Source organism: Leuresthes tenuis, unplaced genomic scaffold (genome assembly GCF_036924035.1).
Source record: "Leuresthes tenuis unplaced genomic scaffold, fLeuTen1.0.hap1 SCAF_3, whole genome shotgun sequence".
In the NCBI taxonomy this organism is placed as follows: Eukaryota; Metazoa; Chordata; class Actinopteri; order Atheriniformes; family Atherinopsidae; genus Leuresthes; species Leuresthes tenuis.
The window spans coordinates 10,303,762-10,325,010 of NW_027325357.1; the positions used below are offsets into that span (position 1 = coordinate 10,303,762).

Consider the following 21,249-nt stretch of genomic DNA (forward strand, 5'->3'; position numbering starts at 1 on the left):
AGATCGCCCCTTGATCACAGGTGGTGCTGAAGGTAGAAGTTGGTCCACAATCAATTTTTCAACCATTTACGCACACATGCCTTTAATTTGATAATATGCCGGTGTAGATTCTCAGTAATCCAGGTCATGGTAATTCTAAGAGTTTGCCTCTGGTAGACGTTTCACTTCTCATCTGAACGGCTTCTTAACCGGTTGGTGAAGAGTTTCGGCTTACAACAAAGACCGTTCACACTTGGCTGGTCGCTCAGGTCACATGTGTGATACGGACTTTCCAGACCATTATGTGGGTCGTTTAAGTCATTCTCACCTATAAATTTACCTGCCTGCTGAAGCATGTTTTGGTCACAAGATCCAACGTGTGGTTGTGAAAGCACCCGGGAGGAGAGGGTGATACTTAGAGCAATGATGACTTCCTTGTTTCCTCTCTGACAAAACTGCTGGCAAAAGGGTCCCATCTCCTCGAGATGTAGGTGAACGACCTAACAGACCGAGACTCCCCACAAACTAGTAAGGAATGAGGAATCATCTCGGATGAGAACTGAAATGTCTTCAATAACCAGGAAAATGGAAGGTCAACTGCTCTTATTCAAGCCCTTAACATTTTTTGAAAATTTACCACTGAGCATAACATAAGTCAACACAACACGGTTACATTTTAAACCAGTGGCTTGCAAACTATTTGACTTGTGACCACTTGCAAAAGAGGTCACAACTGATTTCAATGCAATAAGGAACTGCTACATTCCTGTCTGTAAGTTCAGTTTCTTCAGACGAGCATCAGAGAGAAAATAGGTTAAAAAAAAAAAAGTTCCCCCTTTTGACTCAAAATGAAGGAAATTCTTTGCTTTTTAAAACAATTTCACCCAGTATTAATTATTTCGAGATCCCATTAAATTTATATAAAATATTTAAAAGTAGTAAGATGTTCATTGTGCATAACTACATGTAGTTTAAGAACACTGCATATAAGAAAAGAATCCCTCAACATCCAAATGAGGACCTTTTTCTGTTAATGAAGTGATTTTTGGAGCAAAGCGTTGTGTTTAATCAGTTAAAATTAACACTCATCTGCCAGATAAGTTGACATAAAACTAATTCTGATACATATTGGAATAGTTACAAAGATCAGGAGTCAGAAACATTTTACATATCCTTTATTATAACATAAGAACATACAGAAAAATAGGTTTGGTCCATGAAAAAGTCTGCAGATTCACATAATTCTAAAGTCTGTGATGTTTTACATCCTAAAGGTTCGCAAACACTCACCACAACTCATGTACCTGCCCAAACCCTTAATATTAGTGTATTCTTGTATTTCTTTTATTTAATTAACGAAATTCACACAGCATTTTTTTTTCTCTTAACTTCCAACAACTTTAAAAACCAAAGATGACAGTTTTTCAGTCAGTGTATGAAGAAGCTACAACTCAAATCTTCTCTGCCACACGTGTTTTAAGGCTTCTCTGCACATCCTCGAAATACATCAAAAGAAAACTGCAGACATTTGAACTCCTCCCAGCTCGAAGGTGACGTGAAGCTGCCGTACAGAGAGGTGGTTTACTAAATGTGACGGCAACCTTTACGTTGTTAAAAACCAAATCACTGCGCTCCGAGACCCAGGGCTTATCAATATAAATACTGGTTCAACTATCTGCAGCGTGTATACAAAGACTTAGGAAAAAGATCAGCCAGTTTTAGTGATACAGCTCAACTTCACATCCATCAGATTTTTTTTTTTTTTGCTTAATATTTACAAAACTATATAGACTAGAGGTACTCATACTAGTTACTTCCATGATAATCTGTACTAGCTAACAAGACAAGTACTGATATAATACATATTTTAAAACAAAGATCACTGATAGTAACAAAAAGAAGGAAAAGACAACTAAATAACTTCATACCAAATGGCAATGTTAACAAAAGATAACCGCTTTGTCACAACAATGTCTGCCCTGCTGTTTTAGACGGAGCTTTTCACACACTGCAACGCTGTCAAACGAGCCAATGACAACTAAAATCAAAGTGACACATGAACAGTCAATATGCAGCAAAGAAGCCAAACGGTCACAATCAATATAAGCTCAATGGGCAAGTGTGTGGGGGGGCTGGTTAGGAGCATAGACTCTCCAAAGAAAGGGAACAAAGAGCCACAGCTGGCTCAACGCATCTTTTTGTTCCTGAAAAACATTAAAAGTTTTCAGGAACAATCTGCTCTCTACTCTTCACATGGGTACAATCTTCTAAAGGAATGTTTACAGGCTAAGATACGCTACGGAAAATAATAATAATAAAAAAGAAAAAACGTGCTCGAGAAGATGTGGTTTGAAAGGGGAGGGAAAAAAAACAACCCTGACACAAAAAGTCAAAGTAGAAACCAAACTGAAGAGTTGCTAAGCTGCAGGGTGAAAAGAAAAACCGACATCCTATTTAACAGTGAAGTCATTAGGAATCTATGACTATGAGTAATTCAGTTTGAACATCCCACACACACGCACGCACGCACGCACGCACACACACACACACACACGTACATACTCCAGTCGTGTCAAAGAGCACAACTCGTCTCATCTCTTGCCCGATGAGGACACACTTCTTCAGGTGTTCCTGATGCCGAGCGCCTGCTCCAGCTCTTGTCGTCTCTGCTGCACCTGAAAGATGTTTCAGAGACAATTTAATGAACAGGAGATAATGTCATGATAACAGTCAACACAAGGCAGAATAGAAGCAACCAGGCTACGCCCAGGTTGTATTTCAGATTAGTTTCACAAACTAGATCCTCAGGTCAGAGTGTCCAAACTGTTGTTCACAAGTAATCAATGTGCTTATGTGGATTTCCAACGTTAGCTTCCTTTAGCCTTTGCAGATGAGTGTCCCAAAAGCGACTTGCAAACAACTGAATAAGCTTTCTGCAGATGCTGTCATCCACAGCATTCAGCCTGCAAGGGCCCTACTGACGACTGAATTTGAAGCAGTTGTCATGTGTCCTATTGTGAATGATGCAAAAGACATTTTCAAATCTAATTTGTGTGACTCCACTGCCTGAACTGAGATGTGTGTGTAGAAATACTGGCAGTCTGAAGAAGGCCTGGCTAATACAAGCTCCAAGTTCAGTCCTGTTCAATGAGAGGCTGGATATAAAATGAACACAATCAACTCAAATCGACTGCCATTCCAGACAGAAAGACATCTGCAGACTGATACTTAAAATAATCTACCCAAAACACAAAGTACATCTGATCACCAAAGTTCACCGTTCCACCCTTTGAGGACCAGGACTGTTTACAGAAAATTGTATCAGTTTGGGTAGAAGTAGAAGGACTTTGGCGTCTAAACATAAGGGGCACAACATCTAATGGAATGAATAAAAAGATTAAAGTTACCTTGGAATAGAAGTAGCGACAGACAGCCTCCTGAGCCCAGGGCTGGTAGTAAAACTCTGCTCTTCGCTCCTCTTCTGGGTTTGCAACCACGTCTGTCATGGTCTGCAAACATAAAAACATCATTGGACCAGGCTCCATCTCAACTAGTGCTGTAGCTAATGAACGGCAAGAGGTCTTCATTAGCAGCTGCTGTGAGAGCTACCTTTAAGCTCAGGACTGAGAGTGTTCAGTTTTAGTTTCAGCAGAACAAACTATGGCAGTGGGTGACAGCTGCTCACTCAGCAGAAGCTGGGCGAAGGTGAACATGCATCTATTCAGACATGTTAGTGTATTTTTCACAGTCTTCTTTGACTTTGAACTCCTGTGTTTCACCTGTAGGAGCAGCATCAAGCGTCACGTTTGCAGGAAAGCTCGTTTTCACACAGCTGAAGGCTGGATTTGAACCCCAAAGACTGAAAAGCGTGACCAAACACTTAAACTCGAGTAAAAGGTTTACCAGAGGGAGTTCTTTTTATCCATGTTATTTTGATATTAAGAAAAGTCTTCCCTTCAGTAACATTTTAATTTGTGTCTTTAAAAGAGAAAAAGAGTGAAACAAAAAAGCATTATTGGCAAAACCTTTTACCTGCTCAGTGTTAGCAGATAAAGAGGAAGTGGGGTAACTTGGACAAATTGGGCCTTTCAGTGAACGTTAAAAGCTGTAAAAATAAATCAACACTCTTTGAAACACTCAGATATCCCCATTTTTATAATTGGACTGACTGAATGGTTCATGGTGTCTGATTTTGACCTCTGGACATGATCAGAATGTCACCTCTAAGCCTACTCAGTATCAGCGGAGCATGGAGGAGCAAAAAATATGGGATTAATAACTTGTGTTCAAGCAACAAGACTCATGATGGACCAAACACTTGGGAGCTCAGTGTGTGAGAGATGGTCACGTACTCACTGACACTTTTGAACTCTAAACATAGCATCCCTCTGCTCATTATCTGAATGTGCATGCTTGTATTCTCAATATCGTTATGTTTGTTATGATTTCTTACAAAATTTCCCCCATTCTATGTCAAAGATACAGTCACAGAGTAAAATCTAATTAACCTTGAGAGTCATTTGTTTTTTTTATGAAGGGACAGGAATTAGTGCCGATAATTACCCCTTAGACCCACTTGGAAGTATTTCCGTTTAGCTCATTGGAATATTGACTGATGCATCTTGTCCTTTTTTAAATAAATCAATTAAAACCTGGAAAGTTAAACATCCTTATTTCACGATTTCATAGTTATTTGGACACTGGGACTTCAGATAATAAACCGCTGTGGTTATTCAAGTACAAAGATATTATTTTTCAAAAGACCATCCTAAAGTAATCTTAAAAGGGATTTGGCCTCTGGCCTTTGAGGGAGAGCAGATTGAAACACTGGCTCTGAATCACTACAATCTGACTTGTCACCATTGTGTTAGTATGGCTGCATTGCTTTAGAGGCTGTCAATCAGTTTTGTACATCTTGTAAAAAATCTAATCACATATTTGCCCCAAATGAGGGACCACTTTATTCAGCATAAACGGTTTTAAAAAGACGGAAACAGTGACACTGCTCTATGGAAAATCACGATGGCAATACTCTGTGATGGAAAATGATAAATCACGGCCATCTCCGTGACGCGATACAATCTGATCTTTCAAGAGAATTTTCAATGGAAAGACGGTTACTGCTGCCTCTTCATCTTTCTGATCCATGAGGGAATTCATCCCGGATGACACATTCCCGCGAAAATACTTACTCAGCCTCGACTCATCTGAATGACTGACAATGTAGCTGCATATTTATGGTTAAAACATAAGGAGAGTGAAGATGTGTTTCTGAATTCAAACGTAAATACACAACATCTGCGAGTTCTGAAGGTGACTTATTTTAAAAAAAAAAAAAAGCAACATTATCTGCTGTGACACTGGAGCAAAGATAAAAGATGCAGTCGAAGGTTGTGACAGACAAACTCACCTTGAGGTCTCTGCACTGGGACTGGAGCCAGTCGTTGATAAAGCCCTGAGGATCTCTGGCAAAATTCAACATAAACTCCCTCTGGGTCTTTAGCTGGTTGATAGTCTCAATTGTTTCATGGATCTGAAAAGAATCAAGATCAAATAATCAAATTCGAAGAATCAAGAGCGATAAAACCTCTGTCGCAATCATCAATCAATTTGATAGGGTTGATCAAACAGAATATCAGAAGCAATGAGCATGCGAGGACAAACATTTCCCTAATCGATCGGTTTTCCTCATTAGATGTTCCAAAAACTGTTATATGAAGGGTATCTCCTAATGGTTATTATACATTATCGTTGTTATTACTTTTAATTTCTTTAGAGCTTGAATTACTCTGCTCAATTGTTTTTGACCAGTTGTTTCAACACCTGCTGTTGTGTACACAGAAAACTGCATTTGGAAGAGTGACTGCCCTCCCGAGTCTTTTCCGGGGTAAATCTGAGCATTTATGGCTCAGATTTACATGCTTGAAACTGTGTGATCATTTAAATTGTACCCATCTGTATGCTATTATACATCAATAAGTGTTAAATCTTATATTATCTGTGGTCTGTATGCAAAAAGGAAGACTGCGAGTATACACTGTTTTTTGTTGTGAGTGGATCTCACTTGTATTGATCTCTTTTGATACATGCTCTAACAAAGGGTTTCAAACGGCTCCAGTGGACTACATGCCGTGATAACGTGCCAAAAAAATACAGCTATGCAGAGAAGAAGACTGCTTGAAAGTGAGCAGTGACGCACTGAAACATTGTTGGCTTCAAAATGAATTCCATCTGCAGGACAATGTTTAGAGAAGTTACTCAGGTTAAGCTAAACGCTGCCTCTGAAAGTGTGCAGGAACAGGGTGGATACCAGCAACGTAGTAGCAAAATGAATGGCGCCCATTGGGTGTAAACAACTTCTGTGTATTTACATTGTGGGGTTGTCTCAGAACAAAGACTACACAGAGGGACGTCCTTCAGCAGGATGGCTTTGAGCCTTATCAATGTGATTACAGCCACCCCAGTCAAGGTAATGACTGCTAGTGGGAGGTCAAGAAGACCTGACTGACCCCAAAACTGAGCTTAAAGAGGACAAAAATACACAGGTAGCAATTTCAACAGGAAAATTTGGGCTCGCAATTTGGGAGAACATCAACATGCTGAGCTATACGGAGGAAGGGTTTATAAGCAAGAAAGCAAGCGAAATACATCAGTGTGGCTTTAAAAGAGGTCTAGAAAAGGAACGGCAACTTATGGTAAGCTGGAAAGATCTGCATCTTTAAGACAACTGATCAATGATGGACTATCTGAAACATCTCATACCTAATGTTTTAGGGTGTGAAGAGGGCCATTAAGTAGAAAAAAAAGGGATCTAGATGTCAAAAAACATGCGGGGAATATCACTCCCACCATAAACACATCTGTTAAAAACTCTCTGAACAAACGTTAAAGCTAAGGAAAACACAACAGAACCAGTGGACTTCTGGGCAAAGGTCTGTACCTTGTTATCCAATCCTGCTATTTCCTGCTGACTGGCTGTAGAGAGCAGGAAGGAGTTCATCTGGGTCTTCAGAGTGTCGTCCACCTCTACGTCGATGTCATAGCAAGCGGTCTTCTTTTGGTCATTAGGGTCCACACTGGTGAAAAACACAGTGTGCTAAGCTTTGATAACATGCGGTACAACCTGTGGTGACATCAACCAGCGTGTCTGGATTTAAACAGCAATTTACTATTTATATTCAGGAAAAGTGCTGTTCTTTTCAAACGTTCTGACCATCCATTACTTGCTTAAACGACTAAAGGTGAAACAGTCAGTTGGCTGTCAGCAGATTGATCAGTTGACATAAAATCAACTGGGAAATCCTCATTTTTAAGAATTACAAACAAAAACTATAATTTTCCATCCTCTGACTGAAATTGGCAGATTTCCTTTTCTTATAACAGTTTTTTAAACAATCATCAAAGAAACTCATTAATTTAAAACTACTATAGGAATCACTCACTATTGCCTCACAATTTAACAGATAAAGGATACTAAAAGTGATACTTTGTTGAAGCCAACCAGCCATTAGTTGCCATTAGTAACCAGGCTGGTTACTGATGGCTTGATTCAGTCATAAGGAATAAGTTTTCATTTTAAAATGAGTAGGTGTGTGCAAACCTTTTTCTAGTTCTCCATATACCCAGACAGTGATGGAGAGAGTCATACTATATTTAGGATTTGCACAATACCAAACATCAACTGAAGAGAAATGTGCATCTTATCAAAATATATTTGTTGTCAAGACAACCCATATAAGCCTAATAAATGCACAATGGATGGGAGCAGACGAAAATATAGATTTTCAGCTTAAGTTTGTCCACCGGTGGCGTAACAAATAATTGTTAGAATTATTGCAGTAACACTCAAGAGCATAGCTGTTGTCATCTCTAGAAAAGCTGTGTTTACTTTTCCGAATTCCAGCCTTCTCCAAAGCTGAATCTTCCCTGAGTGCCACGTGTATGTCTGCAAAACACAGCATAGCCCCCCCCATACATTCAGCTCTAGTGCAATGAAAAAAATAAGACACTGCTCCTAACAATGGTACAGGAAACTACAGAGTGAAAGTCTTAACAGCATTGTTTCTACCAGTGATGCAATCTGTAGGGTTCCCCTGAGAAGCAGCTAATATTAAAAATAAACCCTCCTCTAACTTGTGAATGTCTGTGCCTAAATGTTGCTGCAATTCAGACTAAGCTTGACTTGACAGAAGCACTCATGTTAATCTGCACTCTAAAAGCATCCTGAAAGGAGCCGAATGTGTAGTTAAGATGACCTCATTCACAATTCTAATACAATTACCTGATCACATGGTTAATGATGATGGGTTCTGGTGGCATCAGCAGTGCATGCAGGCGCTGGGGGATCTCAGAAAACTTCATTCGCTGGGTCTCAAAAATCTTCAAAGATACGGATAAACATCAGTTATTATCTTAGTCTTACAAAACCTCTGCTAAATATCTGGGAACTATTCTAAAAATCTGATCACACGTTTAATCTTCTGTTTATCTGACAAAGTGAGGGGAAAATGCACAGTGGAGAAGACAGTGACTCACAAAGAGACACAGTCGCCATACAAGGACAAACAGAGAGCAGAGGAGACAACATCAACATCAAGAGCAGACATAAAGCAGGACAACTATGATCCACTTACAGTTTATGTTGTCATGTTTAAAGAGGCCTCATCTGCTGCAGTTCACAAAAAGTGACGACTCACCTGCTGAAGATATTTGTCACAATTGATGAACTCGCGCTCGTGAGGGTCTTGGAGTTTGTGGGTCTTGACATACTGCCACAGGGCCTGAATGATGACCGGTCTGGTCTGGGTGTGGATACCCAACATACGGGCCAGTCGGGGGTCCAGCTTGAACTGAGGGGGCTGTATGATGAGGAAGAATGATGGAACGCAAGGTTAATATATATCTCAAGAACACTGGAAAGAAACCGTCAAAAAGCAGTCTAAATTCCCCGAGGATTTACCTGATAGTCAAGCATGAGCAGGACGGTGCAGCGAACACTCACGTCACCGGGCCTCTTCACCTGGAAACCATCAGTCTCCTGGGTGGTGGCAGTCCTATGCCACTAAATAAACACAGGAAACATATCAGAAACAGGTAGAGTATTTACACATTACACTCAGAAATACTGTGACAACCCAATAAAATAAATAGATTATAAAATTAGCAGATTATTGATGGTAATATAATTACATTAAAAGCAAGAGAAGGCTAAAAAATATTCTAATAGAAAGGAAAACCAACAGATCTAAAAATAGAAGAAATGTCCTTACTTCCACCAGATGATTATCCGGACCGTACAGGTCTTTGTCCAATTCAATCACAAGGGACTTGAAGAACGATGAGAACTTCCTCTTCTGCTTGGTGGCTTCATACTTAGACACGGCCGTCTTTACGAAATAAATAAAAGAGAAAATTAAATCGTTCTAAGATCTTTGCTCGTGTCTGCAAGAAACCTGATTTAAGTTTAAAACAAAAGGCGTTTAATGCGAGTCACATTAACCTACGATGGTACAAATGAACATCTTAAATGTAGAAAAGTCAGAAAAATTTCAACCGCAACGCTTACATCTTCCAGCAGACGCCCTTCGACACGTAGCTCCCATGATGCCACTGTTCCCTCTCCATCCTCAGCATCGGGTTTTGCAGGGTTGAAGGTGTTGGATATAAAGATTCGAAGTTTTCTTTTTTGCTAAAAAATAAAAATAAAAAAGAGGAAAAATTCAAATCTCTTCCACTAAACATAGATTTCATGTCTGCACCAATGAGCAACAGAGGTGCACAGACTTCAAAGTTAACATTTAACTTAATACACTTTATGTTAATTTCAGGTATAATAACCAGTGTAACAGAAACAAACCTTAATTGGCCTCTTCAGGGCCTCCTGAATGTCCAGCCTCTTACGCATGATCGTCTGGTCCAGCTTCCTCTCAAAAGCAAGGAGATCCATATAAGCCTGAGACTCTGGGACCAGTTCCCTGATCTAGGACAAACCAAAACCAACCAGTGAACACAGCTGCAACACCCCGCAACTACGACAGAAGAAATCCATCATCTGTTGTCGACCAGGCATGTGGATATTGATGACAGTATGAAAAGATAATATGCCCACAGCTCTGCTGGGTTTCTACTCTGCATTTAACTCCGTCAGTCACAAGCCTCAAGCTTGACAGACCAAGAGAGGGACAAAAAATAAAAAAAAATCTCTGCTCATGCGAACTAAGCTGTGACTGCAAACAATTGGTTATATCATAATTACTACACTCTCTAACCCCAACCCTCGTGAACCAAAGGACGAGAAAACAACAGATCACAGAGACCTGTCAAACTCATCTCCATTTGGAGCGCTCAATAAAACCTGTGGCAGCATTTTTGTCTAATTGCGCTGTCTCAAAGACAGACACAATTAAACAGGCGCTGCATTAAACTGTCAACAAGCATGCAGCTTAACTGCTTCCATGTCTTTCCACTGTAATTTAACAATTCAAACACTGAGTATATTTGTCTTATATATCTTAATATGTAGCTGTGGTATACAGAGAAACTTGTGATTTGAGGTCATACAAAAGCATGAAAGCTTACATCTGTGAGAGCAAAACGGAAAAGATATTTGTGTGACAACGTGGCATAAATGAAGTTATGAGTTAAATGGTCACACTGAAGCTCACATTCATGACAGACACCATCCCACCATAATAAAGTTGTCATTTCTTAGCCCCAGTTTTTTTATACGAGCAAATTTAAAGTCATCGAGTTGAGTTGGGCTAACAGATGTAATCTCTGAAACAGAAAGAAAACCAGAAAGAACTGATTTCCATGCACAACAGTCTAATACTCACCCTCTGAGGTAGAATTTTATCAGCCATCTTCTTCTTCTTTGTGCTGTGAATACAAACAATTATAAAAAATAAATATGTGTGAAATCCATGATTATTGGAGCATCTTATAGATAAATCCTTCAGTCTGATATCTACAGTTTAAAAGCTGCTCCACACCATGAGAAAAGCTGCATTAAAATCCAATAAGATAATTAGGTCCCTCATTTAGAGTGCTGGAATGAGCTTGAGTTGCGATGGGTCCATCTTTGGACAGACTAACAACCCAAGACCCAAAAGTACAATGAAAGAAGAAAAAAAGAACAACCTCCACTAGTACTACTAACAATAATAATGACACTGAAAGTTGTCAATAATGATGAAGTTAACTGGTTACAAAAATCACGTGATCAATCACATTTTTATCTGCATTAGGGCTCCATACCAACATTTAAGGGAAAAAAAGGAGGTTTTACAGCATTTGAAGTAAGTTTTGGGTTCAAATTTATTTAAGTTTGGCTATTTCTTTTACACAACTGTACGTGTCCCCGTTTTAATTGGAAATGTAAACGAGATCCTCAACTGGATAAATTACCGAGTTACAGCGGTCAGATACAAAAACGGAGCTCTGAACATGATCAGATACTATTTTCTCAGCAAAACAAACTAAAATCATTACAGATTCTCACTATTGTTCCAATATAGGCAATTACAGTTAAGTACCGCCTAAAAGTACTGGTATCTGTCTGAGGTGAAGCAGGGCAGCCAGGTTGAGAATAAGTGAGAACTTACTGCTGGTTGCGATTCTGCTGTTGCTGAACCTGCTGAATCTGTTGGGGGGCCGGCCTCTTTCGAGACGGATCCATCACGCCAGGCATCCCAGGGCGAGACACAGGGCTGTTGCCGTATCCTGGGGGGCCCATGGCTGGTCCCTGCGGGGTCATACGGCTGGATGGGGGCATGCCTGGTCTCTGCAGAGAAATGATAGATAGGATGACTGCCACATTCAGTCTTTGCCGTTTCTCTGGTCTGTGCATCAACATATACGTTTCCTGTTTATCACCGTTAGTCCAAGATCAATTGTAGCTTTTAACACCAGAATTTAATAAGTAATCTCTGATGAGTAAAAAAGGGTTTTAATAAGAAATTGAAACGTGACAGAATCCCGCAGTTGGACAAATATGTCATTTCTGATTAGTCGTCCAATTTGAATGATTTTTTTTAAGGCTGTTGTTGTTTCTTTGTAACCATGTCACAGCTAAAATACATGTTATGTGCAGGGTCAGTTTCTTCAATGAAAAGATTACGTTTGAGCGACATGGTGTACAAAATGATGTTCAATTTTTTCATAACAACTAGTGAGAAAAGGTCACAGAAAGCCACAAAGTGATGAAGATGAAAGCTGGCAACAGTTCAGTTCAGGACCTTCCCAATCAATTCACTTCAGAGGTAAGTGTGAGAGTGTGTTTGTCTGTGTGTAGGTCCTACGGTGGACTAGCAACCCCTTCAAGGTGTAGCCCACCTTTCGCCCAATGGAAGCTGGGATATAAGCCCACTAAAATAGTGAAATAAAACAAAGACCTCTACCCTCCAATGTGCAACAGCATTTTTGATTTAAGAAAACGTCAGTGCTAAGTTTTCTGTAGAACATGGAAGATATTTATACTTTTACAGAAAAAAAAACAATACTTCTGGAATTTGAATGAACGCAGAGGATCAGTAGTAATATCTAACACAAATGGTTTCTATTTTGTAAATGTAAGAATTAACTGCCGTATACAACAAAAAATAAGTACACTGAATTTTAGTCCAGAAATAATAAGTCCTGTGAAGACTATGGGCGGGATGAGCTTTTTCAGAATGCAATCTGCTGTCTGATCAAAAAAGGTTTGATTCCGTCAACAACAACAAAAAGCCTTTTATGATCGTATATCATCGTTATTACAAATAAATATAGTGGATGCAACACGTTCCAGCAAGTTTTTCCAAAAGGAAGCTGCTAATGATTTAACCCCAAGCCTCAGATTATGAAAATCTGGCACCAACACCACCCATGTCCACCTAAACTGCTTCAACTGCAGATTAAATGATGTGGCCTCAGTAGAAACAAATATTAATGTACACACAGCCACCAAATTAGTAGCACATCTTCTTAAGTAAATACACTAATTCAAACAAATCTTACAAAAAGAAGAAAAAAAAAAAGAAAGAAGAACAGAACATCAAACTCAAATCTATAAATAATCATTAATTTCCAATACTCTGATATCAATAGATCTCCATAACAGACATTAGCGTCAGCTGTCAAGCAAATACAGAGCAACAACATCAACCAACTCACCAAGCCATGTGCTAAAAACTCAAATAGACGACTTCTAGTATTTGACTGCATGAGTACGGACGAGAGCAGTAGATAAATCACAAATCGCTGGTTGCAACGTTTCCTCCAGCAGCCACCCCAACAAATGAGACAAATGAAAGCAAAACACCCTCTCTTCAATCTATGATGGAAGGAGGAAGAATGACCGACTCCAACAACACAAGCACTGCCTTTTCCAAAAAGCCCAGTGTAGGCAGAAAGGGACTACGTGTCAACCATTTAGTGCTTTTTACACTGTACATCAGCATGACCTTGATTTTTCTGAGAACAACTGGAGAACTGCAGCATTCAGAGTATGAAGCCTCTTTTTTGACGGTGTTTTGAAAGGCTGCCTCTGGGAGTGAAAGCACCCAAGGACAGGGAAAAAAAAAAAAAAGATGCAACATCCTTTCACTGAACCGCATTTCAGGTTGGCAGTATTCTTAAAATCCTTCAACTGCTGCAGATTAGAGATACATTAGTCATCTATTATGAAATAAAATACAAACATTGCACCCAAAGAGACAGCATTTAGTTAAGATGGCACGATCCAACAAAAGCTCAGCCATTTAAAAGAATGCACACACCCAGGAGGACTGAATGTAAAAAGTTATAATCTAATGATGGTGTGGATGTATGATCCGATACTGTGTGCTGTTAGGAGACCCAGTGCAAATATTAACCTCTTAATTCTACCAGTTGAGTATTACTTGAGTAGTAAGTCATAGATTTGGAACAATTCAAGTTTAAAGTCTGAAATCGCTGGAAACTGTTATTAGTTGAAGTAGGAAGATCTCTTTGAGCTCCTCTTAACACTTCATGTCAGTTTAAGAAATGTAGGAGATCTAGAAGATTGTTTTATAGTTGTAAAAATCTCAGAAATGGCGGTTTTCACATGTTCCATTTCTGCAATATTCACAGAATGAAACTGACAAGTGTTTCTGTAGATATCTGCAATCCTCTGAAATCAAGCAGAATTAACTCCTAGGTGCACAGGGACGGGACAAAGGTCAAAACTCTAACAGTACTTGTGGCATTTAGAACAACTTTATTATGAAACCAAAATGTTTCAGTATGATGCCACAATCACGATGACCCTGACGATTAAGGACAAGAGTTTAACCTCGCTGGCCTAGTAATGCGATCAGTAAAAACGCGTTTAACTCAAGATATCATAACACAATGACACGAAGTCCGGATTTTAGGATGAGGTGGCACTGTAATAGGTGACTTAGCCAAGACAGAAATCTTTGAACAGTGGCTTTACTTGTTCCCATCCAATTCATTAGTGTATGTGGTGAAAAAAATGGCCTTGATTTTATTTTAGCCATTGATACCAGATGATTTGATCAACTTTGATCGTCACCCAAACATCTAGGATTTGCTATTACTGCACCTGAGTTTAGTTAACGGTTTGAAAGATAATATTTAAACATTTACATTGTTACCATGTTGGTTTCCAGGTGTGCAATACCATTTCCAGACAGTTTACCGTAGCTTTACCAAATGCAGGCACCGATAATGCCTTTGCAACGTGGAAACACCAGTTTGCATACAGCAAACTGCACGTACTGTACACTGGATACAGACTGGTACTGGTTTAATTATCGGACGTGTTAATATATATTTTTTTACTTCAGTAAGGAATCTTCATTGATTGTGAAGTTTGTCAGTGCAGGCTTTCCATTCAAAACCAGACTTGACTTTACAACTTCTAACTTAAACAGAAACCGGGCCCCCATCATGGAAAGGCAGTTAAACATTACAAGTTCGTTTTATTTAATCGTTTGTAAACCACTCGAGCCCTACCGAAGAGAAGATTAGTATAAAAACACTGATCGAAACAGTTAACGGCGTTAGCAAGCTAAGCTAACTGGCTGCTGTGCCTAATAGGCTAATCTTTATGTTAGCAGGCGGGAGGGTTAGCAGATTCAAACAAGAAACAAACTCCGACAGTGGTTCAAAGTGAGCAATTAAAATGTTTCAGAGTGCTCGCCACTTGTCGACCTGTTCACCAGCAAGTGTTAACCATGGCCTGCAAGGGGACGGTAGTTAGCGTTAGCCACTTGTGACAAAGCAGCGGTGAACGGCTTTGTTCTAGCGGACTGGCTAACGCAGCGAAGATGGAGCGATAACTCACCGGGTACCCAGGCCCGGGCATTGGAGAGCGGTACATGTGGTTCTGCGCCGCTGAAGATGGTCCCATTCTTCCAGATGGAGTCACGGGCCCCATTCCTGGTCCCACGACTGGTACTGGCGGCCCAGGTCCCATTGCTCCACCACCACCACCCGTTGGTGCCGACTGAAACCCCCCTCTGGCCGCCATCTCCTCTCTGAGTGTCGCCGCCGGTGGAGGAGGTACGGAGTTACCGCGAGAACGAGAACGAGTTTTGAGGACCGTTTACCACAACGTCCCCTGCTGTTTGTTTGTGGTACTCCAGAAAAAAAACTGACCCCGTTGAAAGCAAAAACGGTGTTTAAAAAAATCGATATAGCGACTTTAATGTGTAACCTTACCTCTGACATATGCCAAAGAACATTTGTATCAAATTACTTAATCGAGTGGATCAAAAATAAATAATCAAAAATTGAATGAATCAATAACTTAATTAATCAATAACTATTTCTAACACGTCCATCATCAGTGTTGGTAGTGTAAGAAATCACATACATTATTTAAGTAGCTTAGATAATGATAATAATGACTATTAACTAATAACTACTGTAACTGCATTACTGCATATTATGTCATAATGATTACTCATAGCATAAATAGTAGTGATGTAGCTTTTATTATGGGTACATTTATGGTGTACAACCAGGACAGAAACTGTTCAAGCCAATTATAATGCATTTGATTTACAATGAATTGGATTATAATTGGCTTGGATTGGACTGTATCTTTGAAGTACCTTGATATGACATTTGGTCTGATTTGGCACTATATAGATCAAACCAAACTGACTTGAACTGAATATTAATAATTTTGTTATTAATTTATGAATTTTTAAAATTCATAAAAAAGAAGAAATTTTCTTCTGTAAAGATTTGCAGGCGGCTGCTCTGGAACCCCTGGAGCTGACTGTTAAAATAAGAATGCTGGACAAGTTGGTTACCATAAAGAGCAACATTGACCATCCTCTTCATAACATCATGTTGAAACAGCAGAGTGTAATCAGTTTGAAGCTTCATTAGCTCAAATGCAATTAAAGGAAGATAAAGGAGGTAGTGAAATCTTGTAATGATTGCATTGCTGAGGACTCCACACTACATTTAAACCAAACTAAAACACATCTGGAGTCCTCACAGAGAGTGATGAGGAGGGAATGTATTCCTTGCAGTACATATAAAGTTTCAGCATTATAAAGAAGTTATGAGTCCTTTAAAAAGTAATGTCACACATAGTTTCATTCATCAGTTAACGTAATGCAAAGTGCAGTAAACAGCTTTTAAAACAACAACCCATTATCCATGTTTTTCCCAAACATCTTGCAGAACTTGCAGTGGTTCCTCAAGGGACTTCGGGTCTTCAGGGTCTTTTGTCTCTTTGACTGCACTGACTCGATGATTTTCAGATCAGTACTCTGCCAAGGAAATCTAATGTGTAGCAGTACCCCACTGTAGCAGTTCTTGACTGCTGGAGTGTTTTTGGGCTTGTTGTCTCCCTTACGACACTGAATGATGGATAAGAATATAAATAATTGAGTTAACTCATTTTCATTTTCCACCGTGTAAAATAATTGATAAACAATCCGAAACTGACATAACTCAAGTAAATAACAGGATTTGTGTCCTTCACCACTGGGTCTAATGAGTTTATGTTTACTGCAAATAGCATTTGACATGGAAACTTAAAACCACCAATGTACAAAAACAAAGCTTACAACATCTGAATGAAAAATGCATATTTTAATAGTCTGAATTATTCATTGTAACATCAATTTTAGATGTTTAAATATCAGATTTAACTTTATGGAAAAATTATAAATTCTTATTGTTGCATCATCACATACATTTAAAATTGATATGTTGGGCTTTGTAACATTAGCAAATTAGCACACATTGTTGAAGCAGAATTAAAAGAAACAAGACAAATGTAAAAGAAGAAAAAAATGAAAATGAAAATTTAAAACTAGTGTATGAACATGCATTAAATTCACCCACTTTAGAACAGTAGAAAGCCCTTAGTTCAGATCTGGTGCACTCAAAGTTCACATAATTGGGGGGGTCCACTGCTGATTAGGTATGTAGCCAGTGTGAAAGTACTACCACATGAATGCCATAATACATGACTTCCCAGGAGAACATTGCACTGTCTCAAGATGAGCAGTGTTGGCTGGCTGATTGTTTTTAAAACAAATATGACTTTGTCCCTTTGTGGCAAGAGAGGGGCACCACCAAGCAAGCAGCAAGCTGAAGACCAAGGAGCTCTCCAATAGGGTCAGGACCATTATTGTGGAGAGGTACAGATTAGGGTTGGGTTGTAAAAAAAGAGATTTTAGACATTCTGAATATACCTCAAAAAGCACCATTAACTTCATTATTGTAATATAAACCTGCAAAAGGGCTAAAGGAAAGGGATAACCACCAAAACTCACAGACCAGACAAGCAGGAAATTAATAAGCGGTCTAATAAAAAGGCCAGAAGTAATCCCGAAGGGGCTTCAAAGCCTTACAGCAGAAAACTGGAATGTTTGTCCATAGCACCACTTTACAGCACACACCATATAAAGCTAGGCGCTATGGAAGAGCAGCCAGAAAAAAGCCATTACTCAAAGGAAAGAAAAAAAGAAAACCGCATGGGTCTGTGTTGTGGTTGGATAGTTAGAAGTGTTGTCTCACAGTCAGAAGATTCCCAGTTCAAAAACCGGCTGGAGCCTTTCTGTTTGGAGTTTGAATATTCTCTCTGTGCCTGTGCCGGTTGTCTCCAGAAAATCTGACTAAAAAAACATGCCATGTTAAATTGTGATTCTAAATTCACACTAAGTGTTAGTGTGTGTGCTGTTTATCCTTATTAAGGCCTGGACTTACTGTCCATGATGTACTCCATCTCTCGCCTGATGGCAGCTGGGATAGGCTCCACCCCCTCATGAACCTAAACAAGATGAAGCAGGCATAGAAAATGGATGAATGAAGAAAAGATGCCAGAAAGTATCTGGGAGACTTTCCAAACACGTGGAAGATGGTATTATGGTCAGATGAAACCAAGCACCTCACGTCACTCCAAGAAAACCAGTCCCAAAGTGAAACATGGAGGTGGGAGCATCATGCTGTGGCAATGACTTTCAGCAGCAGGGCCTTGAAGAAATGATGGATGGTGAAAAAAAAGTCAAATTCTTGAGGTAAAAAAAAAAGGTACTTCAGTCTTCCACAGAATTATACCTGGGAGGAAGGTTCATCATGCTGCATGACAATGATCCTAACCTTAATGCTAAAACAGCACTTGAACAGTTAAAGTGGAAATATTCTAAATGTCTTGCAATGAGTTAGTCAAAGCCAGACTTCGGTACTAATGAGAATTTGTAGTATGACTAAATAGGGCTGTACACCAGGAGAACCTATCCTGCTCAAATGAGGTGGAACAGTTTTACGTGACGAATAGAAAAAAATAACAGTGGACCGAAGTGCCCAGTTTATGAGACACAAAAGATCTGAAGCTGTAACTGCTACACCAGAGGGCTCTACAAAGTACTGACCTTTGGAGATGGAGTACTTGTCTTTCTTTGTCTTGTTTATTTTTTCTTTAGGAATTGAATTACATTTTGTACTTTCCAAGAGAAAGAGACGTGCATTGATTGAATGATGCAAACCCCAGAAAAATTCATTTTGATTTCAGATCCTTGGGCAACAAAATAGGAAAAATGTCAATGGGGTGAATACATGTATTTTTTAAAGCTACCATATGTCTTAAAATAATACCTAGAGGGCAGATTTACCTGTGATCCTGCACAATCAGACAGGATATAAGTCATACAGTCATGAGAAAAAGGTAAAATTATGACACTATTTTAGATAGCAGTAATTAAAGATTACCCTGTTTTGGTTTAGTTTAACTCAAAGTCACAACTTTTTTCACAAGTGTTTCGTATTAGACAGAGTTATCATACAAATCAGACCTCACATTTTCTTTAAACACAGCAGGGTTCATAGCTCAGTAAGACAGCTCCTTCCCTGCTTATTAGGTAATCTAAATCACATTCACTGCGCCTCCATACGGCATGTTTCTTTAACACTTGACCCTCTTTGAATGCATTTCATTATTATTATCTTTGACAGTTTGAGTAGCCTACAGAGCCAAAGTTTGCATTGAAGCTCTGAGGAGGCTTCTGTATTAAGTAAACACCAAGTATGAGCAGAGCAGCTGGGGTCCTGGAGCAGAATCACAGCACTTTCTTGTTTCCAAACTTTGATGTCATTACACTTCGCCCCAATTAGTATGGAGCTACAACAGTACAAAACATGGCATCCCATCTGTTTGCATAGACTGTTTGTGTTTGATCAGACTGAGCCTGTGTGAGTGCACATGAGGAATGAGGAGGGTGATGTATTATGCTTTTGGAACAAGGAGCAACAGATTCCTCATTCATAGGACTCAAAGGTATCGTATGCACTGTACTGCACTCCACTGGTAGTTTTACATCCTGTGTGGGTGATTAGGTTTATCCTTTGCAGGATTCTCAACAGGGTTGATAATTAACAAATGAATAAGGGTTCATACTTAAGACAGACAGAAGGCCAAATGAGGCTGGCATAAGTTTGAAGTCTAATACTGTATCTTTCAGTGGGGTGAAACCTGGCTGCATGATAATAATTAATCCTCTTAACGTGCTGAACGTAAAGTGGAGCCCAGTGGAGCCGGCTGCATCCTTATCTATGACAAACGGCTGAGCATCCTAATTGCACTGGGAGATCTGACAGGATAAATTTATACCAGAAATGTGACTCATTTGACATGCAAGTAGGACTGTGAGGATGGACACAGTATTCTGTGCAGTATGCGTCCAGAAGTATTAAGAATCACAATCTTTTGATCAGCGTTTGTCAACATTATCCAGCAGCTCTGAGTAAACAAATACTCAAGAAAATGCTGCGATTGACTCAGTATTCTTGCCCTTTAAAACAAAAGTTGAGAACCTATCTAAAATGTGAATAAAAATAGAATGCAGGGATTTGCAAATCTCATCAACCTTTTTTTTAAATCATAACAGAACAGGAATAATCTAAAATGCTGAATGGTGGACATTGTATTAAATCATGAAAGTTAAGTTGGGACAAGTTGGGACATGGGCAACAAATGGCTGGAAAACTAAGAGCTTCTTAAAAGAATTAGCTGGATGAGCAAGTAGCAACTAAGTATATTGGCATACTTTCTGGCATCCTTTTTGTTGCGAAGTGAAAGTAAAATACCATGAAATGGAGGCACAACATGTCAAACCTTTCCAAAAGTATACTACTTGGGTAAATCCACTTTCTTAATTTCCACCATTGCCATAAAAGTTTCAATTATGAGGTAAAATCTTGTTGGAAATGTAAGCATGACAGTCAAATGAAAAACAACAGTAAATCAGGTTGAAAACTAAATTAGCTCTGGTAAAATGAAACCCGTGTTCACTCACACACATCTGGATCAATCCTTACCCATTGATTTTTAGTAGAGATTCATACTGGAAATGACAAAACAAAGCTCTTAAAATTGAGAGATTGTGCAACAAGTTTGTAATATCTGTGTCAACGTCATTAAGATGACTTGTGAGAGGATTAAGGAAATTAGCTCTCAGTTAAAAAGAGCCTGCATCTGAGTGAGTGCATGTTCCATGACAGGAGACAGAAAGATTAAACTGTCAGATGTGGGTGAAAACATGAGCACAACAGTGCCCATTAAAGTATAACGACAATTATTTAATATTCCCTGCGTACAAACATCCCCCAGTAAATGACAGCCAGCTGCCTGCCGTGATTAGCTGGGGATGTTCCAGCCTTTTAAGAAGAGCAGACAGTTTGGGATAGATTCCATTACAGGAGCATCTGCTACTTCCACTGTCCACAGATTGGCTCTGTGTCAACCCACAAGGTGAGAGCAAGGAGGGATCAGTCATCTCT

The 21,249-nt window shown here is 39.3% G+C and overlaps 1 protein-coding gene across 2 annotated transcripts; it reads right to left on the reverse strand.

Annotated features, from left to right (window-relative positions):
- Window positions 1-1,139: 1,139 nt before the first annotated feature.
- smarcd1 (SWI/SNF related BAF chromatin remodeling complex subunit D1) lies at window positions 1,140-15,519 on the reverse strand. Of its 2 annotated transcripts, XM_072381747.1 has the most exons (14): window positions 15,290-15,519; window positions 11,583-11,761; window positions 10,815-10,857; window positions 9,836-9,958; window positions 9,545-9,667; window positions 9,249-9,365; window positions 8,939-9,040; window positions 8,676-8,837; window positions 8,261-8,358; window positions 7,868-7,924; window positions 6,920-7,055; window positions 5,390-5,512; window positions 3,387-3,488; window positions 1,140-2,654 (listed from the first exon to the last, which is right to left on the reverse strand). In XM_072381747.1, exons 1-14 carry the CDS (start codon window positions 15,473-15,475, stop codon window positions 2,601-2,603), a joined length of 1,605 nt encoding a protein of 534 aa, XP_072237848.1. In that variant the 5' UTR covers window positions 15,476-15,519; the 3' UTR covers window positions 1,140-2,600. The 2 variants fall into 2 exon arrangements, with proteins under 2 accessions (XP_072237848.1, XP_072237849.1); XM_072381748.1 differs by lacking the exon at window positions 7,868-7,924.
- Between the last annotated feature and the right edge of the window lie 5,730 nt (window positions 15,520-21,249).

What these genes read in the sequence shown, in the direction of transcription:
- smarcd1 (XM_072381747.1), bottom strand. Translation starts at nt 15,475, where the DNA reads ATGGCGGCCAGAGGGGGGTTTCAGTCGGCACCAACGGGTGGTGGTGGT. An exon ending in TAGCAGGATTGGATAACAAG is followed by an intron (nt 5,513 to 6,919) that starts GTACAGACCTTT and finishes GATTCTTTTCAG; the next exon opens with ATCCATGAAACAATTGAGAC. An exon ending in GTCGCTACTTCTATTCCAAG is followed by an intron (nt 2,655 to 3,386) that starts GTAACTTTAATC and finishes AACATCTTTCAG; the next exon opens with GTGCAGCAGAGACGACAAGA.